Here is a 12,517-nt window from a genome sequence, read left to right on the forward strand (position 1 = left end):
AGGAAGATGGGAAAGAGACTATTTACAAGGGCATGCAGTGACAGTTTTGCAAAATGTGGAATATATAAAATTCTCATAAGAAAGAATATTCCTAAATGTTTGGTCTTTGTATACTTTCAAGCCAAATCAACAAGAAGGGAGATTTAATTCCTGAAACAGATAACAGCTAACAAGCAAGTTGTAAGTGATGTCCAGGTGTCAGAAAAGCAAATTACTTGTTGGTAGAATTGTCTTGTTAAGGTTTAGGACTTGACATGCTTTAATGAGCTGAGATGTAGGGGAAGGAAAACAAAGGGAAGAAGGATATCTACTGATGGTGGACACAAAGAATGCAGAACTTATTGGCCACGAGGATATCTGGCAGAAAAAAACCTAATAAAGCCAACTCAGCAATTGTGCTGAAATCAGCTTGAACTGGGTGAAGGATAAATCTGGCAGGAGGGGATTATTACCACTGACTCAGGACCACCAAATCAAGAAACACACTGACTCAAAAGATTAATTGGTATGAGGAGCAAGAATCATTAAAAAAGGCAGATAGAATAATAATTAATAAGAGAACTATGTAACTTGCAGCCGGTGTACACTAACTCCTTTGTTTGCTAAAACATATTAATAATAATAATTTTTCATAGTTGGCATATGTTATTTGTGGACATACAGAACCCAGGCTTATGCAGCTCTGAAATAAATTGTCAATGACTCTCTTGAGTGTTTAATTATTGGCATGTTGCTTACTAGGTAACGAATCGGATTTTTGTGGACAACAACAGGACAAGGGGAAATGGCTTCAAAAGGAGAGCAAGCAGGTTTAGATTGGACATAGGGAGGAAATTCTTCCCTGTGAGGGTGGTAAGGTTTTGGCACCGGTTGCTCAGAGCAGCTGTGGCTGCCCCACCTCTGAAGTGCTCAAGGTGAGGTTGGACAGGCCTTGGAACAATCTGGTCTAGTGCAAGTTGTCCCTGCCCACGGCAGCATCTGAAACTGGATGAGCTTTAAGGCCCCTTTCGACCCAATCACTCCGTGGTTCTGTGATACCTAGTGTTCCTATCTGTGCATTGTGCTTCCATGTGGACAAGCATGTACGAAACAAAACGCTTGTCTAGAGTCTGGTAAGTTTTACGACCAGCATTTATCACCGGCGGCCATGAAACTCTGCACTGTTCCTGAACCACCCAAGCAAAGCGTACCGAGGAACGCCTGAGGGGGACGCTCTGAGCTGGACAGGGAGAGCAACGCTCTGAGGGACCCAGCCCACCTGCCGGCGCTCCTCGGCCTGCGGACTCGGCCAGGCCCAAGCGGGGCGAGTCCGGGGCCCGGGGGCGGCACAGCCCGGCGCAGCTCGGCACGGCCCGGGGGCGGCACAGCCCGGCGCAGCTCGGCACGGCCCGGGGAGCGGCACAAACCGGCGGCTCCAGCCCGGGAGGCGGCACAGCCGGCGCGGCTCCGGCGCGGGGGGGCGGCAGAACCCGGCGCGGCTCCGGCCCGCCCCGCGCCTGCGCGGCCCCGCGCTCCCGCCGTGCCCCGCGCGCTCCCGCCGCCGCAGCCCCGGCACGGAGCGGAGATGGCGCTGCACGTCCCCAAGGCCCCGGGCTTCGCCCAGATGCTCAAGGAGGGGGCGAAGGTGAGGCCGCCTTTGGATGGATGCGCGGACGGACGCGCGGATGGGTGCGGGAGCAGTCTCGGGGGGTGGCGGTGCGGGAAAAGCCGCGGCAGGCCGGCGGGGCCCGGCGGCACCACGTGTCCCGCGGGGCGGGGGCCCGGGGGCTCGGGCACTGCCCGCTCCCGGCCCGGGGCCCCTCCGCGGGCCCAGCGCTGCGGGGATCGCAGCCTGCCCGGCCCTGAGGCGGTGCCCGGCGCACATGGCGTTCCAGAAAGCTCTGCGGGGCCGGGATCCCGCTCCCCGCCCTGCCCTGCGCTTCCCTTCCCCGGCCCGGCCCTGCCGCTCCATCCCGGGGATGCGCCGGGCCCGACCCGTGCCCGCGCTGTTCCGAGGGCTCTCACAGGGCTGGACAGCAGCATTCAGCCGGGCCCTGGTGTTGAAGCTGTTCGGAAGTGTCCGGGTCGTTCTGCTTGATTTTTTCTGATTCCTTTGTCAGTGATGCAGAACAATGTAATGTTTCCTGTATATTTCCTTACCAATAAATGCGGTTTAATTCTTTTTAACGTTAACATAATAAAGATTTTGGTAGAGTTGAAGCACTGTGTCTTAATAAAAGAGAAGCTTTCTTTGAAAAGAGAACAGAAAGCAAGCAGGTGTGGAGGTTTTGTTTTTTCTTTTTTTTTTTTTTCTTCTTTTTTTTTTTTTTTATTTTTTTTTATTCATAGAATCAACAGAAGAGTTTGGGTTGGAAGGGACCTTAAAGGTCATTTAGCTCCAAGCCCCATCCAGCCTGGTCTTGGACACTTGCAGGATTGTGCATCCACATTTTTCTGAGAAATCTGTGCCAGAGCCTCACCACCCTCACAGGGAAGAATTTCTTCCTAAAACTTAATCCAAACCTGCTCTCTTTCAATGTGAAGCCATTCCTGCTTTTCCTGTCTCTCCAGGTTCTTGTCCAAAGTCCCTCTTTCCAAGAAAGAGGGAAAATAGGAAGAATTTCTGTTTGCTCCTACTTAATAGCAAGAAGAGTGAAGGTAGCAGCTCTGAAAGCCCTTTGTGTTTCCTTTTGGAATCCTCTTTGAAGCCAAATAATGGCATACGTTCAGGGCAGGGGCAGAACAGCAAAGCAGAGTGGCCTCATTGCTAGAAAATTCGAGGTCAGAACAACAAGAGTTGTTCTCTGCAAGACAAGGAGGCAGCTGGCAATCTAAGATGTTTGGTTTTTATTTAGAGAGTAAATATTATTGCTACTTTTCTCCCTTCTCTTATGGGCTGCACAGTACTTTTTATGCTGCTTTTTATTCCTTAAGGTTCTTTCTGAGGATTCCATCCCGTCTTAAGGTTTCCAAACTGAAGCCAGGCTAATCACCTTCTCAAGCACAGATATTTTACTTAGTCATTCTGCTTCCAAATTTTCAAACCACATGTGTTTTGAATGTAGAACTGAGTTAAATTATTTTTGTAGCAAATAAAGAAGCAGGTACAGAAACTCCTGCCCCTCTCCCAACAACTGGGTCTTGATTGATCTCTGTTTCTCTTTGGCATGTCACAAGACAAGACTGAGGTGAATGCAAACTGTATTGCAAGTCAGGTCACTGTTCAGATTTTCTGTTTAGAAGCTTTTTGTGCCTGCTGAGCAACCTAGTTGACAAGGTGTACACAGTAGTTCTCATTGTCTTGGGGTAAGGTTTGGTGTCTGTTTAAACTGTAAGTGAAATACCAAGTGTATATTAATAAAAAACTTTGAAGGACTCAGTAGATTGATGCTGCTTTGATGAGAAGTTACTAGTTCAATACTTTTCTTTTTGTTAGCCTAATTCTGATCAGTCATTTTTCTCTTTAGCATTATTCAGGACTAGAAGAAGCTGTCTATAGAAACATCCAGGCATGCAAAGAACTTGCTCAAACCACCCGTACAGCGTATGGACCAAATGGTAAATAAATCCTAAAATTATTGCTGTATTTTTGAGACAAATGCTATGTTTGAGGGCTAAACATACCTTGACAAAGAAGCAGCTGTTTGTTTCTAGAAGAAACACATTGGACATGCTCTGAAACTGTAAATATGTGACTCTTTCTTTGTGACTGTAGAAATCAGATTTTGTTTTGACAGCTCTTGAGTTATGCTCAGTGTCTGCTTTCCTCAAGTTTTTGTAGTAGTTGCTGTGTTCTTTTTGAAACATGGTACAAAATATATGAAAAAGCATAAAAATTTAAGGAAACACAATAACATGGTAGGTAGTCATAGTGGACATAATCTTGTTCAGTCACATATATGGAAACAAAAAGATTCTCCTGTATCATTTAATTAAATAATGAGCTGGTACTTCTGAACAGAAAACTGCTTACTCAGAAATTACTGATTTCTCCTTAATGTCTCACACTTCAAGTGTTATTTCACAAAAATGTTTAAAGGTTCTTAAATTATAAACAGAGCTAACATTTTAATGTGCAAGATACACCTGAAAGTTAGGAACCAGTGTCTGTGTTCAAAATACTGTTTGCATAATGAATGATTTTTATAAATTGTTTTGTTTCCCCATTTAGGAATGAACAAAATGGTTATCAATCATCTGGAAAAGCTTTTTGTTACAAATGATGCTGCTACTATCCTGAGAGAGCTAGAGGTAAATTTTCTTGCTTCAGGTGATGTCAGCTGTGAACCAGAGTTTCTTATGGGCTGTCATGGTTCTGACTGTCAGTAAGAAAATGTCACTCTGCCTAATGGTTTACATATGTCACTTTGAAAATCATTTACTTTTTTTCACTGAATTTGAGGTCCACAATGAAGAATATAATTCTTTTGTGAAGCAGCTTTAATAGTTGTAGGAGATACTTAATAATTCCCTACTTTCCCCCAAAACCAGTAGGAAATGTCTAGAAGTGCAGTGATTTGGAAAAGTCAAGCATGACATAGCTGTTGAGTTCATCTCCCAGTGTTGTTGCTTGCCATGTTCTTCTGACTGCTCAGAATCCATCAGTTGAATTTAAGAATCTGAGGCTATAGCAGCATCCTTCTGTAAATACTGTAAAGCCATGAAAAGGCTGTCCTCTCCTAATTATTCCTCTTCAAATTCATACTTGTGACACAACATGGATAATATTTTACTGAATTTTATACTTAGTGATAGAAATAATGTAAGTATTTCCTTACTGAATGCAGTGTGTTGGTGTTCAGTATGAGTAAAATAACTGGAAATCTCAGTTCTGTTTTTAAAAAGTATAATCTGCATACAAGTGACCTAATCTGATGCATTTTGCATGTTACTTTCTAGTATAAAATGTCAGGTATAATTATTCAGGAATACAGTGTTTTATTGCATTTATTTGAAAGAAAAGTGAAGCAATCTTGAAGCAGAACTGTCCCACACCCCCTGCCCTTAAAATGAAACTCTTATTTTGACATGTACTTTGTATGTTACACATAAATTCAATTTGAAGATCTTTGCCTATTGCAGAACTCAGTTGTGAAGCCACTGCATTCTGTATAATAGCTCAGAACCAATGTCAAGGATGTCAAATGCATGTTGCAGTGCCAGTTCAGTTCTCTGAATTTTTTTTCTAATGTATGTTTGTTCTTTTTCTTACTAGGGGAGTTAGCCAGTTAAGATTATCTGTGCTGCTTTCTTTTCCAGTTTTGTGCATTCTTAGTATCTCTAGGTACAATTTGAAATAAGAGAGCTTAGAAAGATGTGTAGAAAAGCCTGAAGCTGCAATCTTACGTGGGGTGTTAGTCACCAAGATGTGTAACTTCTTTTTAAGGTCCAGCATCCTGCTGCAAAAATGCTTGTGATGGCTTCACACATGCAAGAACAGGAAGTTGGAGATGGAACAAACTTTGTCCTTGTTTTTGCTGGAGTGCTTCTGGAGTTAGCAGAAGACCTTCTGAGGATGGGATTATCTGTCTCAGAGGCAAGTTATATTCTCATTACTGTTCACACAGCTTGAATCCAGATTGCTACTAATCAGTACTCTTGGGTTGTAATACTGTGAATCATTTGCTTTCTTCGTACCCAATTTTTAGATAAAGATGTTTGAAGGGGAACCATGTGTTCTATTGCTCGTGATTGTTTGCTTCCCTTGTAAACTTTTGCATCTGTTAATGTTTTATGACTAATTGAAAAGCAGATAAAAGCAGTATAAAGTGTTGTAATGATTATTTACTGTTTGCTGCACAGGTGATTGAAGGATATGAAAAGGCTTGCAAGAAAGCCCTAGAAATCCTTCCAGACTTGGTGTGCTGTTCTGCAAAGAACCTTCGGGATGTTGAAGAAGTGGCATCTTTGTTGCACACATCAGTCATGAGCAAACAATATGGCAATGAACGGTTCTTGGCAAAACTGATTGCTCAGGCCTGTGGTGAGTGGGCAGGAATAGGTGTGGGCACACAGCTAAAAAGCTGGGTAGGTTTGCTTATGGTCCTTGCATCTTCATGTAGGATAGAAAGTATGGTTAGTTTAGCAGGTTGGATTGGATGGAACACTTTAGTTCTGACATGAGGGTAATCTCATGTTGAACTCTGTATTGGCATTGTAGCTCAGAAAAGGTTTGCCTTTCCTACTAGGCATTTCTAGAAATAGCTTTCGAGTCCTTTTAGTGCAGAAACTCATGTTTCTCCTTCTTTTTGTATCATTAGGAGGACGTATTGAGCTTCACATAAGCTGTTATTAGTCACAGCCACAAAACAATGGAAGTAAGACTGTAGTTCTGTTGAGTTGTTCTCCCTTTAGATTTCTGGGATAAAACCTTCATTTTTAGTTCCAGTGATTTCTCTAAATACTCTGGATCAGACTTATCTCTTGACTCTACCTGTCAAATATGAGTGCATATTTGAACTTAATTAACTGAGCAGCCTTAATAAATGTTTCTGATTTACTTTGTAAAAGCAAAATTTCTCTTAATGCCAGTTATTAGCAGGTTATAACTGTCTTGGCAGTTATAACCTTAAGTTAAGGCAGATATCTCAAACCACTGAAACTTAGTAGTGCAGAAAAATTCCAGGCATTATTTATGGTGTCATTGTTCTTCTTTATTCATTAGGGAAGACATATTAATTATTTTTCTTTTCTTTTTTTTTTGCCAGTTTCTATTCTTCCTGATTCTGGTCATTTCAACGTTGATAATATCAGAGTGTGCAAAATTGTGGTAAGTTTGAAGTAGCTGGCTTTACTGTAATTATTAAGGTAAACAGTGTAATGAGGGTTAATCTTTCAACTTCAGAGACTCTCTTCTAATTTTGTTGTGCCATGTGGACTAAATTTTGGAAATTAGTTTTTACTTCTCTTGTTTAGTGCCAGTAGTAGCATTCACAAACAAAAATCATTAATATTGAAAGAAATCTAAAATGGGAACCTCTTAAACAATGTTTGTTGTTGCTGAATAAGCTAAAGTCTTATACTTGGGGTGTGTCTCAATCCAAATGATGGTAAGGTCTGCTTTTCAGGCAGAGTAGTGCAGCTTTCTGACAATAAATGGTCAGTAATGCAATGTTCCCCCATTCATAGAATCAAACAACAGTTTGGGTTGGGTTGGAATGTGTCTTACAGATCACCCAGTTCCAGTCCTGTTCATGGGTAGGGACCTTCCAGTAGACCAGACTGCTCCAAGCTCTGTCCAACCTGACCTTGAATACTTTCAGGAATGGGGCAGTCCCAACTTCTCTGGGCAGCCAGGGCCTCATAGGGAAGAATTTTTTCCTGATATTTAATCTAAACTTACTTTGTTTCAGTGGGAAACCATTCTCCCTTGTCCTGTCACTACTTGCCCTTGTAAAAAGTCTCAGATTCTATTTATTTCCTTTCAGGGTGCTGGTATTTCTGCTTCCTCAGTACTGCATGGCATGGTTTTTAAAAAAGAAACTGAAGGAGATGTTACTTCTGTCAAAGATGCAAAAATAGCTGTGTATTCCTGCCCTTTTGATGGTATGATAACTGAAACTAAGGTATGTTAAAGCTCAAAATAAGTTACATCTCTATTTATGCATATGTGCTCTTATTTTTAGACTTAGCTATAAATATTCTCAACACTTGGTACTTGAGATATTTTGATTAATATTGATTTTTGTAGTTTAAAAAAGGTAATAGAAAAGTTCTGAACCTTGATTACTTCACAGGGTTTTTGGGACAGGGAAATGGTCATGGTTTTGTTGGGTTATTTGAAGTAAACTACAGCTGAGTTTTATGAACTCAAGGTTGTCTAGAATTGCCTGGTCATTTCCTTTTTTTCCCCTCTTGTTTTACTCTGTTGCCTGGGGAGGGTGTCAGTATTACAGAATAGGATGACTTGAGGTCTATAGATAGGTTGGGAGACAAAATGGTGTGTCAGAAACTTGTAAGCATATGGTTTAATGCTGAATTGCAACAGTGTATGTGTTCTACTAGGGCACCGTCCTAATAAAGAATGCTGAAGAACTGATGAATTTCAGCAAAGGAGAAGAAAATCTAATGGATTTGCAAGTCAAAGCTATTGCTGATAGTGGTGCAAATGTCGTAGTAACAGGTGGCAAAGTGGCAGATATGGCTCTTCATTATGCCAACAAGTACAATCTTATGCTAGTCAGGTAAGCACTAGGAGCACATGAAAACATTTGGACTACCAGATTTCTGAAATGTACTTCCCAAGTTTAAAGAATACTCTTGTATGTGTTTATGGAAACTTGTTTTTAAAGGTTGAACTCCAAGTGGGACCTGAGAAGACTGTGCAAAACTGTTGGTGCAACAGCCCTACCCAGACTGGTATGTGCTTCCCAAATAAAGTGCAGGAGGGTGAGAACTGATGAGCAGGTTCAGTTCTTAACTCATGTTCTTCTTTCTAGACTCCTCCTACTCTTGAAGAAATGGGTCACTGCAATAGTGTGTATTTATCAGAGGTTGGAGATACACAGGTTGTGGTGTTTAAGCATGGTATGTATGCTCTGTAGAACTGCTGACACTGCTGTTCTAAAGTGTGTTTGTATGTGTTTTGGGTATAAGATTAAGGAATTGGTTCAGTAATGCATGTCTCTGAACAGAAAAGGAGGATGGTGCCATTTCTACTATCCTCATTCGTGGATCTACAGACAATCTGATGGATGACATAGAGAGAGCAGTGGATGATGGTGTCAATACTTTCAAAGTACTCACAAGGGTAAGTAATGAAGACAATTGAGTTGTCAAAAGTGGAAGAGGATCAGTTTGAGGCAAGGCTTGAGCCTGCTCTGTGCTCATTTGCTACAAAGGCTGCAGATATGAATCTGCTTAGGTGCCTTCTGGAGCTGGAGAGAGGCTGTGTAGTACTGAGGTGTGGAGGGCTGTGTAGAGAATGCTGCTCTTGTGAACATAAGGTATATAAAAGGTGCTGCTCAACATGGACTGCTCTCAATTTTCCAGTAATCAGTGAGTTCTTGAAGGTGGATTAGCTTTATCACTTTTTAAAGACAGTCAGCTCTTCCTTGAGTTACTCCCTAAATGTTCTATAATGTTCCTTGGAAACCAGGCACAGAGGAAAAGTTAGATACTTTGTCACTTGGGATTGGGAGAAACTGCTTGCAGACTCAATTTCTAGTTCATCGGTGATAATTCATGCTTCTTCCACATAATACAGATAGCTTTTTATGGATGGAGGAACTCAGTTTTACAGGGGATTTTTTTGTGAGCAGTTCATGTGGTCTTAAATATTATTTTTTAATTTTTATTTATGCAAAAGGAAATGTTCCTGTATTTACTTGAAAAACAGCATGCAAAAATTGTTAAAACTGTTAGAATCTTAATCTCCTTTACATGCCAAGATGTGGACATTGATTTTGGGTACAGAAATGCTGTGCATTTATTATTGTCTCCAAGAGTAGTTCTGTTTTAAGATTTATGATGATTACTTTGTGGTTAAGAGACCAGAGTAAATTCTGGTTTGCCAAAGAATGTACAAAATGCTTAATTTAAAGTGAAAGAAAACAAAACAAAAACTCCCAACACCTTGTAATACCCGTTGACATACTAAACTTAGTGTAGATTGGTTTCCTGTATGATATTTCCCACCAAAATAATAGAAAATATGAGATAATCTAGGAATGCTGTTACAGTTAACCAGGAGTTGAAATTTGTTTAAAAAAAGCCAAAAAATCCCAGACACAAAACTCACTGCATTATTTTGATTTATACAAAAGAAGCCGTTTTTCTTCAAAGACATTGGAATGAATGAGTAAATTCTGGTAGATTTCCCTTACAATGCATGTTTGTTCTGAAGTGGATTCTTAGTAAGTCTGTGTAAAATAAAGTTCTGTTGCATTTTTGATAGACTAGAAAAATAAGTCATGGAGTTACTTTAAGCAAAACATTGTGTTTTGGTGTGGTCTTTCCACAGGATAAACGTCTTGTTCCTGGAGGTGGTGCAACAGAGATTGAATTAGCCAAGCAGATCACATCGTATGGAGAGGTACAGCAAATAGGCTTCTTGGCTTTTCATCTTCACACACACTTCTTACAAAAATACAAATATTTCATACCAGCATATATATATGTGTAATAACAAGTGTGGGGGAAAATGCCTCTCTATCTTACAGTTCTTGAAATGCTGACATGGTTTTCAACTTTATTTTAGACTTGTCCTGGGCTTGACCAATATGCCATCAAGAAGTTTGCTGAGGCATTTGAAGCCATTCCTCGAGCACTGGCAGAAAATTCTGGAGTAAAGGCTAATGAGGTCATCTCCAAACTTTATGCTGTGCATCAGGAAGGAAAGAAAAATGTTGGATTTGATATTGAGGTAAATAGTCTCTCACGTTACTGGTTGCCATGCAGTGCAGGGTTATACTTAATAGTGTTTCTATCAGTAGGGAGTATTTATAGATGATTTTAAATTATTGCAAGATCTGTGTTGCACAGTGTAGAATAATAACTTTCTGGAATTGAGATCTGTAAATGTTCTTTTTATCAGCACGCAGTTTAATTCAGTATAATATAATGGCCTTCACTCAGAGGTGGAGGGGGATCCTGAAATAGTGTGACAGGGACTAAATCTTCAGTAATTACTGACTTTGTCTTCTTGCTAATGGATTAGGAATGATGGTTTTCTGAAGGGAGAAGATGAGATTAATAAAAAGTGATACCACACTGCTAGGTGAAAGCCTGAGAAAGTTTTGCATATTTTTTTTCCCCCATCTCACAGGCTGAAGCTGCTGCAGTGAAGGACATGTTGGAAGCTGGTGTGTTAGACACATATCTTGGAAAATTCTGGGGTATCAAGCTAGCTACAAATGCAGCAGTAACTGTCCTAAGGGTTGATCAGGTAAGCTTATGTATAATTTGGGTGCTGAATTAAAACCTGGCGGAACCCTCATGCAAATAGGTGGAACCTCTTGGAAATGCAAGGTGTAAACATAATGCTGCTTGAGAATGTGGTTTGTTTATTTCTGGAAGCCAGGAGGTTGTTTGTTCAGGAGTTTGTAATGTGGAATGTGGCTGCTTCTATAGCAGTACTATTAATGTTTGTGTGCTTTGGGATTTTTTTTTTTTTAAGATTTTTTGTTGATATTTTGAAGACATTTGATATTTGTATCCAGAGAGTTACCCTAATTTCTGTAGGAGCAAGCTTTAATGGAAGAAACCTTCTCTCATATATTTTTACATGAAAATCCAGTTTTTAGGAAAATTAGAGGTTACAGTCTTGATTATGAAAATATTTTATTATTTTGTGAAACTTCAGCAAAAATGAATTTGCATGTAAAATTTCTGTAGATTATTATGGCAAAAACAGCAGGCGGTCCAAAAGCCCCTAAGCAACAAGGACATTGGGATAAGGATGACTGGCAAGATGAGCCTGAAAACTAGTGTGCAGTAAGCTCTGTTTCTCTAGCAGAGAGGTATCTGTGTGAGTGCATGCATGAGTTCATTGACAAGCACATGGCAGATTGTATGCTCCTTGAGAACACATAACACTTCTGTCTTCTGCTGTGTGCTGATTGCTACATCCTGTATTTGTGCCCTTTGCAAATGGATTCTGCTCCTAAATCCAAATTTTCATGGAAGAGGTGATAAGTACATGTTCAGATTTACTTGTCTGTGTAGCCAGTGCAGAGAATGATCTTTAACATGGTAGGACTGATGGACTTAATGGTTTTAAAGTGTGTTACTTAGAGACAATAATTGAGAACAATAGCTTTGATAATCCTCCTTTCTGTTGTGTGCACCCTGTAAACTAGTCTGCTGTTGGCCTATTTAAGCACTCACTTTCTGTAGACTAACTGAAGTCTTACTTTGCATGCAAAAATTAAGTAAAATACCTTTTTTTACTGTATCAGGACTCACCCTCTACCATTCTCAAGAAAAAAACTAAGTTGTTAATACCTCAGTTAGATGGATATTCACTGGCTTGGATTCAGTGTAGGGAAACTGCATGAATGTAATGAATGCTAGCAGTCAGCATTGTGTGGAGAAGGAGGAGAAGGGTATGAGCATGATTTTAACATTAGTTTTTTCTGCTTCTCTATTCTCTTCAAGATCATTATGGCAAAACCAGCTGGTGGCCCAAAACCTCCATCAGGAAAGAAAGACTGGGATGAAGACCAAAATGATTGAACAATTTAACTGTATTTCTTAAGTGACATGACTGTGTGAGTTTTTTAATATCCCAGTTGGAGCCTGTCACAATGTTTTTCTCTTGCCTTTAAATTATGAACAGTGTCCAATGGAGTGCAGAACTTCAGACACCTCAATAAACGTACTCACTGTTAAAATGTTGACTTACTTCATTTGGAGCTAGCCTGACATGGTCATTCCCAATCTGTGAATGAGTAGGGGATGAATGACACAGTGGGTGTGGTGGGCTGACCTTGGCTGGCTGCCTGACCCTTTTCTGGTGAGGAAGGAGGCAGAACTTCTCAGGGTCTGAGTTGAAGGGGGAAATCACATACCAATTCCTGCTGTGGACACAAGAAACTCA

General features: G+C 40.7%; 1 protein-coding gene across 2 annotated transcripts; it reads left to right on the top strand.

Annotated features, from left to right (window-relative positions):
- Window positions 1-1,461: 1,461 nt before the first annotated feature.
- On the top strand, window positions 1,462-12,311 carry CCT8 (chaperonin containing TCP1 subunit 8). Of its 2 annotated transcripts, XM_056482166.1 has the most exons (16): window positions 1,493-1,624; window positions 3,447-3,537; window positions 4,151-4,230; window positions 5,366-5,515; window positions 5,782-5,962; window positions 6,687-6,748; window positions 7,407-7,544; window positions 7,984-8,162; window positions 8,271-8,337; window positions 8,418-8,505; window positions 8,613-8,728; window positions 9,941-10,012; window positions 10,178-10,342; window positions 10,745-10,864; window positions 11,314-11,412; window positions 12,076-12,165. In XM_056482166.1, exons 1-15 carry the CDS (start codon window positions 1,565-1,567, stop codon window positions 11,404-11,406), a joined length of 1,662 nt encoding a protein of 553 aa, XP_056338141.1. In that variant the 5' UTR covers window positions 1,493-1,564; the 3' UTR covers window positions 11,407-11,412; window positions 12,076-12,165. The 2 variants fall into 2 exon arrangements, with proteins under 2 accessions (XP_056338149.1, XP_056338141.1); XM_056482174.1 differs by lacking the exon at window positions 11,314-11,412 and having other exon boundaries at window positions 1,462-1,624; window positions 12,076-12,311.
- Window positions 12,312-12,517: the final 206 nt, after the last annotated feature.

Source organism: Oenanthe melanoleuca, chromosome 1, assembly GCF_029582105.1.
Source record: "Oenanthe melanoleuca isolate GR-GAL-2019-014 chromosome 1, OMel1.0, whole genome shotgun sequence".
Classification (NCBI taxonomy): domain Eukaryota; kingdom Metazoa; phylum Chordata; class Aves; order Passeriformes; family Muscicapidae; genus Oenanthe; species Oenanthe melanoleuca.

Coding starts and splice junctions, on each gene's coding strand:
- CCT8 (XM_056482166.1), top strand. CDS start 1,565: ATGGCGCTGCACGTCCCCAAGGCCCCGGGCTTCGCCCAGATGCTCAAG. Junction 8,506..8,612: donor GGTTGTGGTGTTTAAGCATG/GTATGTATGCTC, acceptor GTCTCTGAACAG/AAAAGGAGGATGGTGCCATT. Junction 8,729..9,940: donor CTTTCAAAGTACTCACAAGG/GTAAGTAATGAA, acceptor GTCTTTCCACAG/GATAAACGTCTTGTTCCTGG.